Source organism: Onychomys torridus, chromosome 12 (assembly GCF_903995425.1).
Source record: "Onychomys torridus chromosome 12, mOncTor1.1, whole genome shotgun sequence".
In the NCBI taxonomy this organism is placed as follows: Eukaryota; Metazoa; Chordata; class Mammalia; order Rodentia; family Cricetidae; genus Onychomys; species Onychomys torridus.
In genome coordinates, this window is record NC_050454.1 from 34,847,492 (window position 1) to 34,869,864 (window position 22,373).

The window sequence follows — 22,373 nt, forward strand, 5'->3', positions numbered from 1 at the left end:
AAGGGAATGCATTACATTCAGAGAATGGGAAATAAGAAGTAACTAACTATAATGACTATTTTTACATAAAGTAAATAAATCACTTATAGGAACTAACAATCAATTTGTGAGGCCTAAGCACTCTTATGTCTCAAGAGTACATCTCTTGAGCTCAGGAGTTCCAGAAATAGCCAGGGCAATACAGTGAGACTTTGTCTCCAAAATGAAAAAGAAAAATAAAATTTCCTAAGTTTTTACAACAAAGACAACCTGGCAAGCATAGCGGCAAACACTGTAATTCCAGAATTCTGGAAAGAGGGAGAAAGATCATGGTGACCCTGGGAGGTTAGCCTGGGCTTTACTGGGAGACCCCTTCAAAAGGAGAGAGAAGCCGGGCAGTGGTGGCACACACCTTTAATCCCAGCACTCAGGAGGCAGAGCCAGGCGGATCTCTGTGTGTTCAAGACCAGCCTGGGCTACCGAGTGAGTTCCAGGAAAGGCGCAAAGCTACACAGAGAAACCTTGTCTCAAAAAACCAAAAAAAGAAAAAAAGAAAAAAAAAAGGAGAGAGAGAAAGAGAGAGGTTCTTATTATACAGTATATGGCAAGCTGAGTTTATGACAATTAGACCACATTTTTAGTAATTTTTTTAGTTTGTGATAATTTTTAAAAAGTAACAGAAGATCCACTTACCTTCAAGGACAACAGTTTTGACAGATCACCTATCTGGGGTATGTTATTGTCTGACAAATCAAGGTGTTGTAGAGCTGTACAGCTATTGTTGATTTGCTCCATGGTCTATTACAAGAAAAACATCATATTATGCAGTGCACTTAAAATTTAAAAAAAAAAAAATCCCTAAGTCTTTATAGCTGACTCCCCTGCATCCTCTTGTCATTAGAAGCACAGCAGCAGAGCTGAGCAAGACAAGGGGAGGAAGGGGGAGCAAAATTTAGAAAGTAGCCATGGTGCAAGTTTTCAAGGATACCAAGCAATCCATACCATCCCAAATATTTATAGCCCAAAGAAACTTCAGTGAAATCTAACTGTTAGCAGAGAAAAGAATTTACAAACTTAGAATGACTCTGTGGTCAGGGAGGACCAGAGCAAGGCAGCATCTTCTAGGCATTACAGGACCACGGCACTCCTGACCGCAAAGCAGCTCTGGTTATCTGCACAAGACCAGCATAAGAGCGAGCCAGACAACAGTGTATCACAGAGGGAGAAGGGCTCCAAGCCCCACCCCTGAGGACCTGTGGACAGTTAATGGCTTCTGAGAAAGGGAGAATCAGTTGTCCTGAAGAGTGTGGCTCCTTGGGGGTTGGGGCTTTAGCTCAGTGGTAGAGCACTTGCCTAGCAAGTGCAAGGCCCTGGGTTCGATCCTCAGCTCAAAAAAAAAGAAAGAAAGAAAGAAAGAAAGAAAGAAAGAAAGAAAGAAAGAAAGAAAGAAAGAAAGAAAGAAAGAAAGAAAAGAAAAAGAGTGTGGCTTCTTGAGCTGAAGAGATGGCTCAGAGGTTAAGAGCACCGACTGTTCTTCAAGAGGTCCTGAGTTCAATTCCCAGCACCCACATAGTGGCTCACAACCATCTGTAATAAGATCTGGCAACCTCTTCTGTGTACATAATAAATAAATAAATCTAAAAAAAAAGAAAGAGAGAGAGAGAGAGTGTGGCTCCTAATAAGTAAGTCAACCACCACCCAGTGGATGGCACCCCACCCAGTGGATGGCACCCCACCCAGGAATATATGGAGAGCATAAACTGGACTCAATGGGTTATTTTTAAAAAGAGAAAAAGAGATGACATCAGGTTGGATAGAGAGGTGGGGATGGATCTGGAGAAAGTTAGGGAAGGAGTAGGGGATGAATATAATCTAAATATGCTATATGCTGTGTGAAATTCTCCAAGAATGAATTAAAATACACTTTTTTTTTTTTTAAATTTCAGGCTCCACAACTTCTTGGATGCATGAATTTGGATAAGTATTAGCTTCTCTGGGCTTCCATTTCTCTATCTACACAGTAAGTATAATAATAATACCTACTTCACAGCTGACATGAGCTTACTACACACAAGGTCTCGGAAAAGCACCTCCCATACTGCAGCTGTCAGGAAAGGCAACAGTTACTATCCTTTACTCTAGTCCCTCACCTAGCACAGCAGAAAATAGATACAGACATGTTTATTAGCTAGAGAAATGTTTATTAACGTCTCCAAAATGAAGTTCCTGTGTGGCAGAAGTAGGAGCAGACAGATCCAGATCTCTTGACTTAAAAAAAAAAGTTTTTCCATGTACCATTAAAATTTACTTAAAGTTTAAACTCAGTAGGAAAGAATCTCTTTCCTCATCATTCTAGTATTTGATTTACTTTCGTCAAGTATAATATGGATTCTCTGTTCACATGTAAAAGAATACTATACTGTAATATATGTTCAAAATGGAGGCTTTTTAAAGTTTATGTCAACACAGATTATAGAAGTAGTCATTTTCATTTTTTAGTCTGCTTATTTCTATACTTGCCAAGTTTCTTTTTCACAGAGAACAATTAGTTATGAAAAAAAATCTCAAAAGTAAATTACCAAGAAAAAGAAAAAGAAAGCCATTCACCTTCAGATTATTTCCTGCTAAATTCAGCCATTCCAAATGGACTAGGTCCTTCAGCCCTTCCATGCAGCCAATACTATTGTGAGGTAAATTTAAGACCCGGAGTTGAGTCAGTTTGGACACACCCATCATCCGAACCAGCCGATTATTAGCCACTGACAACTGAAAAGGGAACATTATTATTCCTAGAAACAAATGTATATGTCCACACCTATTACTTTCACATTATGGTAGATGACCAAACATTGCCAAATACACAAAACAAATTTATATTTTTACACCTATTATATACACCTATTACCTACAGTGTAACTATTAGAGTTTGTTGTTCTAATCAACAAAAAATATAAAGCCTGTTAGGAGGCAACCAACTGAGCCTGCTCCACAGGAGGGAATTCACGTGAGTTACTGTGAACCAGCCAAAAACCCGAGGCTGGGGATGACAAGCCCTGTGACGAATTGACTGATGATTTTTGCGAAATGGACATCATGTAGCTATCACATTGTTATCAAATTGCCTTCTAAATAACTACACATACCCCACAGAACAATGCTGCTGCTGTCAGCTCAAGTCAGAGAAGCTTCCTCTGCAGTGAGTAGTGGTGGCTACAGAGACTCACGACCCATCAAAGTACAGGAAACAAATGAAGAGCTGCTAAATGCCCTGTCACAGGTGGGGCATCTATCACATCCCGCCAAGGCTCCAGGAGTGCAGGGGAAAGAGGGGAATGGTATGGAATACTGTGACTTCTGGGGAGGACATGGTTGTTGTCCCTTTTTTTTTTTTTTTTTTTTTGGTTTTTGGTTTTTGGACACAGGGTTTCTCTATGTGTAGCTCTAGGTGTCCTGGAAATCAGTCTGTAGACCAGGCTCGCCTAGAACTCACAGGGATCTGCCTGCCTCTGCCTCCCAGTACTGGGTGTGCGCCGCCGCCGCCACCACCACCACCACCATCACCACCATCACCACCACCCAGCAGGCTGTCTGTCCTCTTGAACTCAAAGCAGCACAAGGTCTCCTGCAGATGAGCTCCTCCTCTTAGCCAGGTGGCGGTGGTGGTGCACGCCTTTAACCCCAGCACTAGGGAGGCAGAGGCAGGTGGATCTCAGTGAGTTTGAGGCCAGCCTGGGCTATGGAGTGAGTTCCAGGACAGCTAGGGCTATTACACAGAGAAACCCTGTCTAAACAAATAAATAAATAAATAAATAGATAAACAAACAAACAAACAAATAACAATGAGCTCCTCCATAAGATCAGGCTCCTCCACAAGCTGGAGGTGAGGAGAGGAGCTTGGAAGGCCCTACCCATCCCTGAGGATTACTAGACAGTCTAGTAATTACTAGACAGGAAGAGGGAAAAACATTTTCTTCGGGGGTGTAGCCACTGGTAAGGTGTCTATGCTCCTGCAAACAGATTCTCACTCATGCCCCTCATGAAATTCACTGGATCACAAAAAGGGGGGCAGGGAAGAATGAGAAGGAAGAGGATGAGAAGAAGCCATGAAAAAGCAGGAGGCCACTCAAGAGGAGAAGGGATTAGAGGGAGTAGAAAGAAACAAGGCCAATGGCAATGAATGTGATAGAAGTATATTATATACATATCCAGAAAAAACGAAGCCCAGTGTTATGCATAGTCAACGTATGCTTACACAAAGTGCAGATAAAGCTGAATGAGACTTCTGTCAATTACTAAAGATATCTGTGTGTGGATGGTGTACGTTTATGTGTTGCATGTACGTGAGTGTATGGGTGCACATGCCCATCTGTACACTGGGAAAGCCAGAGCAGGACGCTGGGTGCCTCCCCAGCACTCTCTGCCTGACTGCTTTGAGACAGGCTCTCACTGAACTGGAAGCTCACCGTGATGGCTAAGTTGGCTGGCCAGCTGGCTCTCAGGATCTGCCCATCTCTCCCCTCCAACGACTGCGTTAAATGTAAACTACATGCATTGATGCCCAGCTTCTCATGTGGGTGCTGGGGATCCAAATCCCACCTCTGGTGTTTGCAGAGCCAGTGCTAAAGACACTCTTAACAGATCAATAACTTGAAAATATACGCTCCCCAAAAACCGTCTTCATCTGTTCAGTCAAAACTAGGTCAATGCTAAGTATACTAAGAGGGACCAAATAAACGCTTCTTTTTTGTTTGTTCATTTGTTTTGGCAGTACTGACGGTTAAACTTAGGGCTTTGAGTATGCCAAGCGTGTACTCTTAGTACTCAAGTACATCCCCAGCATTCTTGGATGAGTAAACTCTTTACCCCGATATGAAGTAAAAATTATGTTAAGACAATATTTTGTCAACATATACTATATATATATAGAGAGAGAGACAGAGACAGAGACAGAGACAGAGACAGAGAGATCGATATATATTACTAGAAAGATGGCTTAGCAGTTAAGAGCACTTGCTGTCCTTCCAGAGGATCAGAGTCCAGTTCCTAGCACCCAAGTCAGGTGGCTCACCACATGTATATAACTCCAGCTCCAGAAAATCGGATACCCTCTTCTGGCTTCTGCATGTACTCACACACATGTGGCATACATTCATACAGATATACACAAATACCCATAAGTAAAAAGTCAAATAAACAAGAACTTTAAAGTATTTAGAGAGCCTGTGTGTGTGTGTTCAAGCAGCAAATCTTAAGCAAGAGCACACATGCAAACATCGCCAGCACACTCTCAGGAGTCAGTTCTCTCCCTCCGCCCTGTGGCACACAGAGAGCCAACTCAGGCCTTCGAGCAAGCACTCCTACCTACTGAGCCACACACTGCTGACCCTGTTTCCACTTTTCAACAATGCTTCTCTTTCTAGACCACTATAAACGTAATACATGTATCGTCTTCAGAAGCTAGCATATAAACTTTTAAGGCAACATTTCCTGCTGTCAGGGCATGTAGAATAACTTTTTGGTTTCATTTAGTAATAAATTAGTCTTATGTAACATACTCACCTGTATCAACTGTTTGCATTTCTCTAGATTTTCCAGTTTAATAATCTGATTTTTATCCAGAATCAATGTGTGAACATCAGCTTCACAGGGCAAGTTGGGACCTAATTTCTGTAGTCCCTGCCCTGACCAGTTCACCACTGATCCTTAAGAAGAGAAGACACCTTGTTAGAAAGCAAATACGACAGCTGAGCTTAGCATTTGACACTGAGAAAAAAATTATGTACACATATTTTAAAATACACCAGAGCACAATAAGTGTTAAAACTATAGCAATCCAGAGCTATGAGGATACATTTTTCTTCGGAATTTATAAGTTACAGACTGGAGTATAGGTCAGAGGCAGGGCCTTTGCCTAGCACGCAAGGCCCTGAGGTTCTCCTATTTTTTACCTAATAATAGTATTTTAAAATTAGGGCTTACATTTCTGAGTTTTTCATTTGGGGGGGGAGGGGTCTTTTTTGTTGCTGTTGTTGTTTTCTGGGTTTTATTTTCCCCTTTGTTACTCTTCAATTTTATTTCTTTGTTTTGGAGTGTTTTTCTTTTGCTGTTGTTTTCTTTTGTGTATTTTGAGACAGAGTCTGAAGCTGGCCATGCCAGCATAAACTCTCTATGTGCCGGAAGCTGGATTTGAACTCCTGATGTGTCCTCCACTTCGCAAGTACTGGGATTATAGCTATCCCCACATCGGGCCCTAGGACTGCACTTTTTATAGAGATCAAACTGTTTATAACCTAACTACAAGCGTATCTTTAAGTGCCCAAAGTAGTGTGTATGGGGGAGAGGGAGGCACATCATGGATGCCCAGGAAGGCCTGAAGAAAATGCTGGGTGTCCTGTGCTGTCACTTGTTTTATGCTCTTGAACACTCTCTCGCTGAACCTGGAGGTCTAGAGCTATACTGGAAGTCAGCTAGCCTCCATAGCATTACAGGCATTTACCAGGGTTCCGGGCGTTGGAGGCTTTTCACAGGGATGCCAGGGATTTCAGCTCCAGCCCCCATGCTCCAGAGAGCGCTCTTACCACTGAGCCAGCTCTACAGCCCTCACTGTGTTTTTTTGAGGCAGGGTCTCTCACTGGCCCGGAACTCATCAAATAGGGTAGGCAGGGCGGCCAGCAAGCCCCAAGGATCTGCCTGTATCCACCTTCCCAGCACTGAGACTAACTTTTTACTTGGGTTTGGAGGATTGGACTCAGGTCCTCACAGTTGCACAGCCAGCACTATACCAACCAAACTATCTCCCCAGTCACTTCTAAATATTTTGAAAATCAAAGTATAGTTAATCGATAGAATAAACGATTCTCTGATTTCACAAGGTTGGTGTGAAGAAGCCAAACAATTGGTACTTGGCCTCAGACCTGACAGTGCTCAATAAAGCATGGTAGTATGAACTCAGACTACAGCTCCCCTGGTTAACCACTATAGACAAGTTTTTCTGCTTTCTTTTTCCAGTCTAAAAGCTCCCCAAATTAAGGTGTTGGCGGGTTTGGTAACTGAGACCTCTCTCCTAGAGGCTTGCTGCCTCCTCAGGGTCCTCCAATGTCTTTCCTCTATATGTGCAATCACTGAGTTCACTTTTCCACTCTATGAATTGTGGAGGACAACCAGGCGCAGTGGTGCACTCGGGAGACAGAGGAGCTTGGTCTATATATTGAGTTCCAGGACAGCCGGAGAGCCACATACTGAAACCCTGTCTTGAAACAAAACAAAAAAGCTGTACAGTTAGTTGGTGGTGCATGGTTTTAATCCCAGCACTTGCGAGTCAGAGGCATCTCTGTGCGTTCAAAGCAAGCCTAGTCTACAGACCCGAGTTCTAGGATAGTCAGGGTTACACAGAGAAATCGTCTCGAAAAATAAAAATAAAATAAAAAAATTTTAAAAAGGATGTGGCTGAGCCACTTGTGGTAGTACACATCTTTAATCTTTGCACTGGAGAGGCAAAGTCAGGAGGATTTCTGTGAGTTTTAGGCCAGTTACAGCTACATAATGAGACCCTGTCTGGGAAAAAAAAAAAAAAAATGAGAATACAATATAAACATTGTTCTACATAAAAACATGAGATAACGTAAGAAAAGCGCCCAAAATATCATCTGGCTTTTCAAAAGTGGCTCTGTAAAAGCTAGCCGCTGCTCTTGTCTGTTGCCTGGGTGGGCTAGAGAGGTTTAGGAAAGGCAGCCACCACAGGGGGCGGGGCCAGAGTAACTGCCAATTTCAAATTTACCATCAGACAGGGATTACCCTGGGAAGTAATTTTGCAGGACGGCTCTCCTAGAAAGTTTCAATGTCTTTCGGTTTTCTTAGCACGGGAGGTGTCGGGGGGCCCCTTGTTGAAGGATGAAAACTAGGCTGTCCCAGAAAAGCGCACCCAGCGTTCTTCGCACACAATTCCGAAGGGTCGACACACCTTTCAGCCGAACGCCTCCCCTCAAGAATTCAAGGTCCCAAGGTTATGAGCCCCGACTCTACCCGCCCGGGTCTGCCCCAATCCAGCCAGCTGCCACCACGCCTCGCGGTGTAACCAAAACAAAAGCTCAGGTCCGGCGCCTCACCCAGGCATCTCCGGCCACAGGCGCACCCCTAGCCTGCGCTCTGCCAAACAAAGACCAAACTCGACCCCAGGACCCCGCCTGCAGAATGACGGGGCAGCAACGCGTGTTCGGGTCACCCCCAGATTCTACCACGGGTACTGGCCACTTCCAAGGAAGAGGTTCAGGCAGACTGTGATACGGTATCAGATAAGATGCTTCCTGAACGTTCTCGGAACCGAGGAGGAGGAGGAGGGGCACAGGAAATAAAGAGACTCTGCCGATTTCCCGTGGGCACTCGGAACTCAGAGTAAACGTCCCAGAAAGGTCGCTGCAGTCCTAAACCCACTGCCCACTCAGGTTAGGGAGAGCGCGGGACGGGGGCGCCGGCCACCGCGAAGGCTCCTGGGGGCTGAAGTCCCTCCCTCATCCAGCCTTTCACCGCAATGCTGCGGAGCTGGACCAGAGAGCGGAACTACAACTCCCAGTAGGTAGTGCGCCTCCGCGCTGCCTACAGCCCCACATCAAAAGAACTGGTCCAAAACTGCATCTCTAAATCCAGGCTTCCGCTTTACACTAAGCAACTATTTAATATGACTTAGTGAAGTAAACTTTGGAGTTTGGATGGGGAATCATCCTACCTTCTCCCGGAGCCAGAGCCCCGTCGGCTCGTGCTACCGCCATACTTGCCGCTTGCTAATGACACCAGGCAACCGTCCTCAGCCGTTCTGTAGACCTAGTAGTCAGCAGTGCGGAGCTGCAAACTACAACTCCCAAGATGCACAGCACTCAGCCGGCCCAATTGGCTGCCTGATAGGAATCGCAGGCTAGAGCGTGAATGGGGACCCTGATAGGTGAGCAAGCTGTATCAGATAAATCATTTCACTCCAGGTCCAGGTGTTTCAGAAATTTGACACTTTTAGCACCTGGCACATTATAAGGACGTTATTTAAAGTAAACAATTTGAGAGTTTATTGCTAACAGTCTCCGTGACAGCTACCCATTTTGACAATTCTGAATTAAGTTTAAGAGGTTTCAGCTTCGCTAAAACTAAATATTTTGAGACAGTCAAAATGGATACATTGTATTTAAAATTTGAAATTTAAATGGATTTAAAGCCTCAGAAACAGACATTTTCGTTTTAAGTGGTGGCTCTTACACATTTAACAGAGCTTTTGACCAAGGAGTATATTTGATACATAAGTGCACAGGACTTTTTCTGGAGTATTCAAAAGAAGTTTAAAATAGCTTCCAAAGTCAAGAATACCTACTTTGCCGGATTGGAAGGGCACAAGCTTATCTTTTTTTTTTTTTTTTTAATTTAACCATCAACTTAGTGAGATCAGGTAGTAGAAATTACAATATTTGGGAAAGACTTGATGGTGGAAGTAAAATTAAGCTAGGACGAAAAGGTCACTCAATAACTCAAAGGGAGTTCCCACTTTCTTCCACCAACTTCTCTGCCACTCTTGCTGAAAGACACTCTGCCAAGTCCCAGCATTGCTCAGGAAAATCCAGTAACTCAGGCTTCCTGCTCTTCTGGTTCATGATTCTCAAAGCATTTCCTCTTCCCTGGATTCCCTTTTCTCTTTGACATCTTTGCCCTTAAGGACCTTTTCTGTTTCCCACTGGTTCAGTCTAAAGATCTGACTCTGAAAAAAAGAATAAGGATTACCCCTTTTAACCAAGAGACCCTTTACTTGGAGAATGGTCTCACTATTTTATATGTAAAAGTACAAAGCAAGCCAAGCATGGTGGCCCATACCTTTAATCCCAGCAGTTGGAAGGCAGGGGCAGGCACATCTGTGAGTTAAAGGCCAGCTTAGTCTATACAGTGAGTTCCAGGACAACCAGAGCTACAAAACAGAGAAACTCTATCTCAAAAATGAGCTGGAGTTACAGGCAGCTGTGAGCTGCCATGTGGGTGCTGGAAACCCAAACCCAGTCCTCTGAACTAGCGAATCATCTCTCCATCCCTGGACATTTTTTTTAAACTCTTGCAAGCTCATCCTTGGGCTTCCTTTTGGGTCCATTCTTAATGAGACTAAGAATCCCAAAAGGAGATCCTACATTCCCCTGTAACTTGTGGTAGCTGTGACGGGACTTCCCAAAATTTCCAGTAACAGAAACAAGCCACCATTTTAGGGTAGGATACCAGCAAATCCACACACCAAAGTAACAGTTCCTCTCTTGACCTTGGCCAGAGCCATAGTGTTCTTGGTTCCTGTCCTGGATCAAGAGTAGAGAGATGCCAGAAGGAAGTTCTGACTGCTGGACTGGTTTCTTGTGCTTTCTTCCTCTAAATAAGCCTCCCTTCCTGGAGATATACCTGACAGTGTGACCAAAACTCCAGTCCACAACTTATCCCTGCTAGTGAACCAGTCTAGAGTTGAACCTCTGCATTTTCATGGTGGGAATGGATGAGATCTGTTACCCGATTTCGTCTCCTCTCCTAAATGATTTTACTATTCGAGCCGAGGAATGTTATAGTTGTCTTAGGAGACATTGAAGATGCCAGGAATTTGTTGAGACCTTTTGAAGGAAACCCATTTCAGCCTGGTAAAAAGAATGGAGTACCTCTGCTCTTGAGTGGAGACATGACATTCTGATTGCTTCAAAGAGTAGAACATTGCATACTATTTTTTTGTTGTTGTTGTTTTTAGTTTTTCAAGACAGGGTTTCTCTGTGTAGCTTTGCGCCTTTCCTGGCACTCACTTGGTAGCCCAGGCTGGCCTTGAACTCACAGAAATCCACCTAGCTCTGCCTCCCGAGTGCTGGCACTAAAGGGGTGCGCCACCACCGCCAGCCCATTGCATATTATTTATTGTTGCTTCTGTTATGACTTATTCCAACCAAGTGTGGTGGCACACACCTTTAATCCAGCACCAGAGGCAAGCAGAGCTCTGTGATTGTCACCATCCACCATATTACTGGGTATCTGCCATGAGGCTGCTTACAAATCATGGCTTTCTCTCTCCCTCTTCTCTATCTCCATTCTTCCAGACTCTGCTCATGTTTACGGCTTGCCTGCCCTGTTATTTTTCTTTCTTTCAGATACTAATAACATTGTCCTCAAACTTCCAAGTCTGTTTCTAAATTGTTTTATTAAGAAGACTGGCCGGGCAGTGATGGCGCACACCTGTAATCCCAGCACTCAGGAGGCAGAGGCAGGCAGATCTCTGTGAGTTCAAGGCCAGCCTGGGCTACCAAGTGAGTTCCAGGACAGCCTCCAAAGCTACAGAGAGAAACCCTGTCTCAGACAGAAAAGAAGAAGAAGAAGAAGAAGAAGAAGAAGAAGAAGAAGAAGAAGAAGAAGACTAAAGCCCCAGCCGGGCAGTGGTGATCCACACCTTTAATCTCAGCACTCAGGAAGGTAGAAGCAGGCAGATCTCTGTGAGCAGCCAGAAATGTTATACAGAGAAACCCTGTCTTGAAAAACCAACAGAAAAAAAAAAAGACTAAGACACTAAAAGCATTATCAAAGAACCCAATATCCTGATTTAATTTTTTAAAGATTTGTTTATTATGTATAGTGTTCTGCTGTGGATATCGCTCTGTGTAAATAAAGTTTTGATTGGCCAGTGGCCAGGCAGGAAGTATAGGTGGGACAAGAGAGAAGAGAATTCTGGGAGGTGGAAGGCTGGGTGGGGAGAGACACCGCCAGCCGCTGCCATGAGAAGCAATATGTAAAGACACTGGTAAGCCACAATCCATGTGGCAAAGTATAAACTAACAGAAATGGGTTAATTTAAGATAGAAAAGGTAGATAACAAGAAGCCTGCCATGGCCATACAGTTTATAAACAATATAAGTTTCTGTATGTTTTTTTGGTTGGGTCTGAGCAACTATGGGACTGACAGGTAAGAGAGAATTGTCCTGACTGTGGGCCAGTCAGGAAAACTCTAGCTACAGTGTTCTGTCTGCATGTATGCCTGCAGGCTAGAAGAGGGCGCCAGATCTCATTACAGAGGGTTGTGAGCCATCATGTGGTTGCTGGGAATTGAACTCGGGACCTCCTAGAGAACACACAGTGCTCTTAACTGCTGAGCCATCTCACCAGCCCTCCTGATTTACTTTTGAAGATTTATTTTATTTTTATTTGTGTGTGTGTGTGTGAAAGTTCTGACAATTCTGACATTTTTTTAATATCTGAAGACTGTGGGGGAGGGGTAAAGGAACAGCTCCAGCTTTCTCCTATTTAAGAAGACCTGGGGGTGTTAGTGGGGTGAAGGTGATAGTAATCGGTGCTGGTTACTGCATGGAAAGGTCACGACAGAACCCAGTGGTACGTTTAGAGCTTTATTAGGAGGGAAAGATGGGGGGGGGGGAAGGGAGCCAGGCCTGATAGGGAAGGGAAGCAGGGGGAGGGAGCAGAGCAGGAGAGAGAGAGAGAGAGGGAGAGAGAGGGGGAGAGAGAGAGAGAGAGAGAGAGGGAGGGAGTGGGAGGTGTGTGTGTGGGGGTCCGGCTTGTTAAGGCTGGTACATAATCTCCTGCATCTGCTGATGACTAAGACAAAAGAACCCACACTGAGCATGTGCTGGACTGAGGGCAGGATGGGATCCTAACAGAAGGGACTTCAGGAGCACAGATCCTTTCAAGTTTACAATAGTAGCTGGGAGAGGGTTTTGTTTAATTCATCTGCCCTGAGTTCCTCAGGAAAAGGTCCAAAGATTAGATGTTCCCATATGATCAAGTAATCCAGCAATCCTTCACAGTCATGACACAGACATACTTTTGTGTTTCAGGTACCGATTTGACATCTAAAATCAAACCACTGACCTTTTAACTAAATTGCCTTCTTGCCTGAATATTAAGCCCTGCAATTTCTGAATGAGTTGGAGAACTCTCCTAATTCCACCCGCAAGCCTCTCAGAAAGGTAGTATTTCTTGGCAGGCCCAGACTCCCCTTTCATTTCTATCAGCACTGTATATTCAGTCCCCAGCTCTGTCTCCCAATTCCATCTGCCCACTGTTACTGGAATGATCCAAGCAAGACGATGCCCTTTATCACATCACTCTCACCCTCAAAAACTTCCTACTTGATATTCAGCTTTTCAAGTCCGAACCTAAGCTGGCCTCACTCGACTTCCCACCATTCATTCATTCCATTCATTCTCACTGACACAAAGAAACGTGTATTTAGAAAAGTTCAACTGCTCATATAACAGGGTGGATTGAAACGTAGAAGAGCTCAGGAAGGAGGTTTGTAATAGTGCATGGGAACATCCGACAAGGTTCCAGAAGAGGATTACATACAAAGTCTAGATAACACAGTTAAGAGACCAAGTCAACACAGGACTAAATAGCATTTGTGTGTGTGTGTGTGGGGGGGGGGTTGTTGGTTTGGTTTGGTTTGGTTTTTGTTGTTTTTGTTTGTTGTTTGTTTTTTTGAGAGAAGGACTACTCTGCAGCCTAGGTTGGCCTCAAACTCACTAAGATACTCCTGTCTCAGACTTCTGCATTCTAAGGTTACTGGCAGTTCTGCCCTCCGGGGTTCTCCCATTGTGCTGTAAGCCTGTATTTAAGACCTCCTCCCTCCTTCAATAAATGGCATTCGGCATTCAAAAAAAAAAAAGAAGAAGGAGGAGGAGGAGAGGAGAAGAAGAAGAAGAAGAAGGAAGAAGAAGAAGGGGGGGTCAAGATCATGATGGGGAAACCCACAGAGACAACTGACCGGTGCTAGTTGGAGTTCAATGACTCTGGACTGACAGCTCGGGAACCTGCATGGGACTGAACTAGGCCCGCTGAATGTGGGTGACAGTGTGGCTTGATCTGTTTTTGGGGTCCCTAGCATCAGGACCAGGACTTATCCCAGGTGCATGAACTGGCTTTATGGAGCCCATTCCCTGTGGTGGGATACCTTGCTCAGCCTTGATACAATGGGGAGGGGCTAGGCTCTCCTTCAACTTAGTATGCCAGACTTTGTTGACTACCATGGGAGGCCTTACCCACTCTGAGGAGTGGATGGGGGTAGAGTGGGAGGGAGGTGAGGAGGTGGGAGAAGGGGAGGGAGGGGGAACTGGGGTTGGTATGTAAAGTAAAAACATTTTTAATAAGTAAATATATTTAAAATTAAAAAAAAAAAAGAATACTGACACCGCCACCACTCCTGGATACATTTGTGGACACTGCAATCTGCAATACAATAAAGGTGCTTCGTAATTAGGGTCGCATTTATCATGTCTGAAAGAAAAAAGTATAACTTTGATGGTTGCAAGTTGTCAAGTAAGTTCTTGCTGTAGAGGTCAAAGAATTGCCGTGGGAATTGGTTCTCTCCTCCCATGTAAGTGTAGAAGATGGAACTCAGACTTGGTAACATCATGAAATAAACAAATAGAGGGCCTGGAGAGATAGGTCCGCAGTTAAGAGCACTTGCTGCTCTTTCAGAGAACTGGAGTTAAGTCTCCAGCACCCACATCAGGTGGCTCATAACTGCTTGTAACTCTACCTCCAGGGATCCAACTTCTTGCCTCTACAGGCACCTGCATGCATATGTACACATACACTCACACAGATAAAATGTGGTGATATTGTATCTGTGTACCCCAATAAAGCTTATCTGGAGATCAGAGGAAAAAGCCAGCTACTATATTAAACCGAAGTCAGGCAGTAGTAGCACACATCTTTAATCCTAGCATTCATGAGGTAGAGATCCATCCAGATCTCTGTGAGGCCAAGGCCACACTGGGAACAGAGCCACAGGCCTTTAATCCCAGCACTAACCATAGCGGTCTGGAGGTCTGTACAGACAGACAGGAAGTGATGTAGCTGGGTGGAGAGAGGAAGTGAGATGGCAGAACAGAAAGGCATATAGGCCTGTGTGTACAGGAAGTAGGTCTCTCTGGAGGCTGAGGGGTCAGTGAGATGAGGTTGGCTGTGGCTTGTCCTATTCCTCTGATCTCTCAGTTTCCACACCAATATCTTGCTCTGGGTTTTTTATTAATAAGAGGGTTTAGCAATTAGTCTTACATCATAAAATATAAAATAATTAAAAAAAAAATAAAAAGTATCAGGTGAGCCGTGGTAGCACACACCTTTAATCCCAGCACTCAGGAGGCAGAGTCAGGTGGATCTTGAGGCCAGCCTTGTCTACAGAATGAGTTCTAGGACAGCCAGGTCTGTCCTAGAGAAACCCCATCTTGGAAAAAAAAAAATCAAAAGAATTACACTTCACTTTACATAAAATGCCCTGAAATTAAAATTTCAGGGGATTGGAGAAATGGCTTAGCAGATTCCAGAAGACCTGCATTTGATTCCCAGCACCCACACAGAGGTGGGTGCACCCACATAGAGGTTCACAACCATCTATAACTCCTGTCCCAGAAGATCCAACACCCTTTTCTGGCCTCCATGGGCACCAGAGACACAGTGGTACATAGATATACATGCAGCCAAAACCTTCATACACATAAAATAAAAAAAAGAAAAAAGTATTAAAAAAGAATAACTTAGGAGGCTAAGGATGGGCACACATCAACCCTGCATTTGATTCTCCAGCACTTTATATGGAATTCTTATAATCACAATGACTGGAAGATGGAGGTAAGGGGACTGTGGTGGTTTGAATAAAAATGGCCTCCATAGCCACATACATTTGAAGGCTTGGTACCTGGTTAGTAGAACTATTTAGGAAGAATTAGGAGGTGTGGCCTTGTTGGAGGAGGTACATCACTGGAAGTGGGCTTTGAGGTTCCAAAAGCCCACATCAAGCTCAACCATTCTCATCAGGATGTAAAGCTACTGTTCCAACACCATGCCGCCTGCTTCCCACCATGATGATCAAGGACTAACCTTCTAAAACTGTAAGCATGCTCCCCAAATAAATGCTTTCTTTTATATGAGTAACCTTGGTCATGGTGTCTCTTCACAGCCATAGAACAGTAACTATGATATAGATCAGAAGTTCAAGGCCACCTTCAGCTACAAAGTGAGATTGTATCTCCAAAAGAAAAAAATAGTTATTTGTTAGCCCATGCCTGGTTGGCAGTGCTAGGCGGTGGTACCTACAGGCACAGTGTGCATCATTGCCTTGCCTCTGCATTTGTGCCCAAAATGGAACTAATGCTGCTTGTAAGACGGAGTCACCAAGAGCTAATCACAGCCTTAAAATCCAGTTTTTACAAAATCTGGAGAAATTTAATGACAAGTATGCTAGTTATTTTTTTTTTTTGTCAATTTGATACAAATTGAAATTATATAAGAGGAGAGAACCACAACTGAGAAAACGCCTCTATAAGATTGGCCTGTAGCCAAGCTCATGGGCACTTTCTTAATTAGTGGTGGATGTGGAAGGACTTAGCCCGCTGTGGGTGGTGCCACCCATGAGCAGGTAGTCCTGAGATGTATATGAAAGTAGACTGAAGGCTGGAGAGTTGGCTTAACGGTTAAGAACATGTGTTGTTTTTGCAGAGGACCCAGGTTCAATTCCCAGCATCCAAATGGTGACTCACAACCTTCTGTAACTCCAAAATCTGGGAATCTGATGTTTTCTTCTGTCCTCTGAAAGCACTAGGCAGACATGTGGTATATACATACATACATGCAGGCAAAACATACAAATAAAATTGTGTAACATAAAGTTGTGTGTGTTTGTTGTTTTGTTTTGTTTGTTTTTCAGGGTTTTTTGTTTTGTTTTGTTTTGTTTTGTTTTGAGGAAGAGTTTCTTTGTGTAGCCCTAGTTGTTTTGGAATTTGCCCTGTAGACCAGACTAGCTTCAAACTCAGAGATCCACCTGCCCCTGTCTCTGACATGCTGGAATTAAAGGTGTGGGTCACAAAAAACCAATGTAAAATAAATCTCAAAGAGAGACAGACAGACAGGGAGGGAGGGAGGGAAGGAAGGAAGGAAGGAAGGAAGGAAGGAAGGAAGGAAGGAAGGAAGGAAGGAAGGAAGGAAGGAAGGAAGAAAAAAGCAAGCAAGCTGAGCAAGCCCTGTACAGGAAGCCAGCAAGCAGGCAAGCAGTCTGTGGTGTCTGCCTCCAGGCCTTGACTCCTGCCCTGACTCCCTTCAATGATGGACTGTGATGTGGAAGTGTGAGCAAAATCAACCCTCTCCTCCCGGAGCTGCATTGGTCATGGCATTTCATCACAGCAATAGAAATCCTAAGCCAGCAGAGCACAGCCTGATGTCACAACTCAACCCCCTGAGTACCAAAACTACTGGTTTCAGCAGTGTTTTACAGACCTCCATGCAGGTAGGAAATTTCTGTATTTTAGAATAAACTTAACTCCTCTCGCCAGGCGTCCTCATTAGACTGACATCGTCTTTAAACCCTGTGTGGCAATCCCTGACGCACCGCCGTGATGCCCAGGGAAGAAAGGGCGACCTGGAAGTCCAACTACTTCCTTAAGAGCATCCAACTTTTAGATGATTACCCAAAATGCTTCATTGTGGGAGCAATGTGGGCTCCAAGCAGATGCAGCAGATCCGCATGTCCCTTCGAGGGAAGGCTGTGGCGCTGATGGGCAAGAACACCATGATGCGTAAGGCCATCAGGGGCACCTGGAAAACAACCCAGCTCTGGAGAAACTGTTGCCTCATATCCGGGGTAATGTGGGCTTTGTGTGCACCAGGGAGGACCTCACGGAGATTAGGGACATGCTGCTGGCCAATAAGGTACCGGCTGCTGCCCGTGCTGGTGCCACCCCCACCCCCACCCCGTGTGAGGTCACTGTGCCAGCCCAGAACACTGGTCTGGGGCCCGAGAAGACCTCCTTCTTCCAGGCTTTAGGCATCACCACTAAAATCTCCAGGGGCACCATTGAAATTCTGAGCGATGTGCAGCTGATAAAAACTGGAGACAAAGTAGGCGCTAGCGAAGCCGCACTGCTGAACATGCTGAACTTCTCCCCCTTCTCCTTCGGGCTGATCATCCAGCAGGTGTTCGACAATGTCAGCATTTACAACCCGGAAGTGCTGGACATCACAGAGCAGACTGTACTCCCGCTTCCTGGAGGGCGTCCGAAATGTTGCCAGTGTTTGTCTGCAGACTGGTTACCCGACTGTTGCTTCAGTGCCACCCTCTGTCATCAATGGGTACAGGCGGGTCTTGGCTTTGTCTGTGGAGACTGAGTACACCTTCCCACTTGCTGAGAAGGTCAAGGCCTTCTTGGCTGATCCATCTGCTTTCGCGGCTGCTGCTCCTGCTGCCGCTGTGGACCCAGCCAAGGCTGAAGCCAAGGAAGAATCGGAGGAATCAGAGGAGTATATGGGATTTGGTCTCTTTGACTAATCCCCTCAAAACAACCAACTCAGTCAGCTTAATTTGAGAAACATGGACATAAATAAAAGCTGCTTTTGTTTAAAAAAAAGATTAAACTTAACTCTGTTCACCTAATCAGTAATGATTACCAACAGCTAGGCGCACACCTTTAATCCCAACACTTGGGAGGCAGAGCCAGGTGGATCTCTGTGAGTTTGAGGCCAGCCTGGTCTATAAAGAGAGATCAGGAGCTGGAGAGATGGCTCAGAGGTTAAGAGCACTGCTTGCTCTTCCTAAAGGTCCTGAGTTCAATTCCCAGCAACCACATGGTTGGCTCATAACCATCTGTAATGACATCTGGTGCCCTCTTCTGGCCTGCAGGGATATGTGCAGACAGAACACTGTATACATAATAAATAAATCTTTTTAAAAAAAGAGAGAGAGAGATCCGGGTTGGGGATTTAGCTCAGTGGTAGAGCTGCTTGCCTAGCAGGCACAAGGCTTTTTCACATTATTTTAAGGCAAATGTAGACTTTATGTTCTATCATCTTTAAGTACTTAACATGTAGTTCTAAAAACCAAGGCTAAGATAAAAAGTAACAGTTTTATTACAATATGACAAAAATTACCAGTAACTAGTGTCGGCAAAAGTCCAATGGTATTCTAATGTTCTTCCCAGCTTGTTTGTTCAAACCAAACACTATATTTCTGTTACTGACTTCCATGTAATGAATCGCCCAAGGTGAAATCGTCTTGTCCTAGTTTGAGCTGACCCACCCTCCCAGCCCCCACTAACCACATCCTCCTGAGCACTGCGTTCTCATGCAGCTGCACCTGCACTCATGGGAACACCATTGTTTCACAACACAAAACATTATTTTAATCAACTCAACTAAGACATTTGAAACGTCTACACGCTGGCCTGCCTCTGGCATGATGTGATGGTGGGTTTTGGCTTTATAAACCCTATCCTGGGTTGGGGATTTAGCTCAGTGGTAGAGCACTTGCCTAGCAAGCGCAAGGTCCTGGGTTCGATCCTCAGCTCAAAAAAAAATAAAAAATAAAAAAATAAATAAAAAAAATAAACCCTACCCTGCTTTTCTCTGGACCAAGAGTTCTTTTCAGTCAAAGCCGGCTCTTGACCTCCAACAAGCAAGGGCCTCTTAACCTGACCTTTATTGAGTGGCATTCTCTTGTGTCTCAAGTGGGTACAACAATTAATATGCCAACTTACATGCCCAGATTGTTATCAGTATTGTGTGGCATCTTTCTGCACACAAAAAATGCTTTTCAAAGAAAAACTTTGTAAAATCACATTCCATATCATGACTGACAAGTAAACATTAATTTGATGACAGGCAATAAACAACTTTGAAATATTAAAAAAAAATCATTCTGAAAAGATAGAGGTGCAAAAACAAATTTAATTCCCATTACTAGGCTTTAAATTTTTGATCACATTTATTTGTGTGTGTGTATGTGTGTGAGGGCAGGAGAGGTGTGCATGTGCACCATGTCACATGTGTGGAGGTCAGAGGACAACTTACAGAATCAGTTCTCTCCTTCCACTATAAGGGCCTTAGGGCTCCAACTCAGGCCGTCAGGACTAGCAGCCTGAGATTTATCCGATGAGCCATTTCACAGGCTAGCAGATTTGTTTTTACAAAAAGCTGTACTCAGGGCTGGAGAAATGGCTCAGCAGTTAAGAGAACGGACTACTCTTGCAGAGGACCTGGGTTTGAGTCCCAGCAACACAGGGCTGCTCGTAACTGTCTGGGTATCTGACATCTGGTAACCTCTGTGGTCACTAGCTGCACACTGTGCACAGACATACATATACCCATATACATAAAATAAAAATAAAAGGTTTTTTTTTTTTTTTGAGACAGGATTTCTCTGTGTAGTTTTGGTGCCTGTCCTGGATCTCACTCTGTAGTCCAGGCTGGCCTCGAACTCACAGAGATCTGCCTGCCTCTGCCTCCTGAGTGCTGGGATTAAAGGCATTTGTTATCACCGCCCAGCAGGGTTAGTTTTTTTTTAAAGCTGTATTCATTATATTAGAAATGTAAACCTGTCTTCTTTCCTCTTGCTATGTATGTATCAACATGATATCTTCAACTTCTCCTCCTAATTCACCAAGGCTGAAAGTATTTGCTGTTTGGCCTTTTACAGAAGACCATTTGCCGTTCCCTGTCCAAGAGGAAGCAAAATGGAAGTAAGAATTTAGCCAGTGACAAGGGAAAAGTCTTTCTAAACACAAAGGGCAGGCTAGGCACATGAGGATGAGCCAATGGAGTTTGTGAAAAAGAATAGACAAGTAATGCATACCAGGCCCTGCAAAACATAGATCGGTCCTTTTCCCGTGTTTGCCTTTCTGAGCCAAGCAGTAATATCAGATTCTTCCAGAAGAGGGCTCCCTTTATTTAGTTTACTGAAATACAAAAAGCCAAAAGGAAAATTTGAAAGAACTTTACAGTAACCATTTATATACTTATCACTTTGATTGCATCACCAACATTTTATACTTGGGTTTTTTTGTTTGTTTGTTTTTTGAGACAGGGTCCCTCTGTGTAGTTTTGGAGCCTGTCCTGGAACTCACTTTGTAGACCAGGCTAGTCTGGAACTCACAGAGATCCTCCTGCCTCTAAGGTGTGCGCCGCCACTGCCGCCGCTGCCACCACCCGGCTCTATGAATAATTTTTTTTTTTTTTTTTGAAACAGGGTTTCACTGCATAGCTTTGCACCTTTCCTGAAATTCACTCTGTAGCCCAGACTGGCCTCGAACTCATGGAGATCCAACTGCCTCTGCCTCCCGAGTGCTGGGATTAAAGGCATGCGCCACCACCGCCTGGCACTTGTTTTATTTTTAATCACATATCTACTCATCTATCAATAAATCATGTTTTCGATAGGTCACTACACCCTTCTTAAAATAGATTACTGGTAATATAAGTTATCTAGTTTCCTTTTTTCAGTGTTGATTGCTTTTATTTTTGCAGTGCTGGGGCCTTAGGCATGCTAGGCAACTACATCCATTGTTGGAGCCCACCAGGTTTCCTAGTGGCTGTACCCAGCAGGACTGCATAAGAGGTTGATTGGACCACCGGCCTGGGCAAGGGGAGGTCTTTTGCTCCACCCCTTGGCATTGTTATAAATAGACCTTTGGAATAAAGTTCTGGGACTGTTTGGATAAGGATCCAGGCCCACTCGAGTCTATTCTGTGTTTTCTCTCTGTTTCTCTCTCCCTATTTCTAACTAAGTCACTTATTCCTCATTCCTCAAGAGTTCCTGGAGTAAATAAGTGTGGGGGCTGGTCTCCCACAATCCATTAACACCATTAGAAAGATGTTCCCAGTCCTTTTGTTACTTAGAAGACAGACTTGAGCAATGGAGCTGGGAGAAGGGGTCCCAGGAGACCAACCATCAAAGCTCTGATTTTTTTTTTTAAATTTATTTATTATGGAAGCTAGAGAGATGGTTCAGGGGTTAAGAACACTGACTATTCTTCCAGAGGACCCGGGTTCAATTTCCAGTACCCACATGGCAGCTCACAACTGTCTGTAACTCCAAGATCTGACACCCTCACACAGACATACATGCAGGCAAAATACCAATGTGCATAAAATAAGAACAAATAAATTATTTAAAGTTTGTTTCTTTATTATATATACAGTATTCTGCTTACATATGTGCCTGCATGCCAGAAGAGGGCACCAGATATCTCATCATAGGTGGTTATGAGCCATTATGTGGTTACCGGGAATTGAACTCAGATCCTCTGGAAGAATGGTCACTGCTCTTAATCTCTGAACCATCCCTCCAGCACCTTGCTCTGATCTTTTTCTTATGCCAACTTTCATGCCACTCAATTCAACCTCAATTCAAAAAAATTACAAAATGAGCCGGGCATGGTGGTGCATGTCATTAATCCCAGCACTCAGGAGGCAGAAGCAGGTAGATCTTTGTGAGTTTCCACGACAGCCTGGTCTACATAGTTCCAGGACAGCCAGGGCTGTGTAAAGAGACCTTATCTCAAAAAAACAAAACAAAACTAAAAGAAAATGTTTTACTGACAGTCATGAGACGAATCATGGGACCTTTTGTAGTTAAA

At 44.2% G+C, this 22,373-nt stretch overlaps 1 protein-coding gene and 1 pseudogene across 1 annotated transcript in view; one reads left to right on the top strand and one right to left on the bottom strand.

Moving 5' to 3' along the window:
- Nucleotides 1-8,790, bottom strand: part of Cep97 (centrosomal protein 97) — a 28,470-nt gene extending 19,680 nt beyond the window's left edge. Inside the window, exons 1-4 of the mRNA XM_036203647.1 lie at nt 8,702-8,790; nt 5,539-5,681; nt 2,587-2,745; nt 673-777 (exon numbers count right to left, since the gene is read on the bottom strand). Of these exons, the coding sequence (XP_036059540.1) occupies nt 673-777; nt 2,587-2,745; nt 5,539-5,681; nt 8,702-8,744 (450 nt within the window). The 5' untranslated portion in view covers nt 8,745-8,790. The remainder of the gene's footprint in view (nt 1-672; nt 778-2,586; nt 2,746-5,538; nt 5,682-8,701) is intronic.
- Nucleotides 8,791-17,305: 8,515 nt separating this feature from the next.
- On the top strand, nt 17,306-18,292 carry LOC118594129 (annotated as a pseudogene).
- Nucleotides 18,293-22,373: the final 4,081 nt, after the last annotated feature.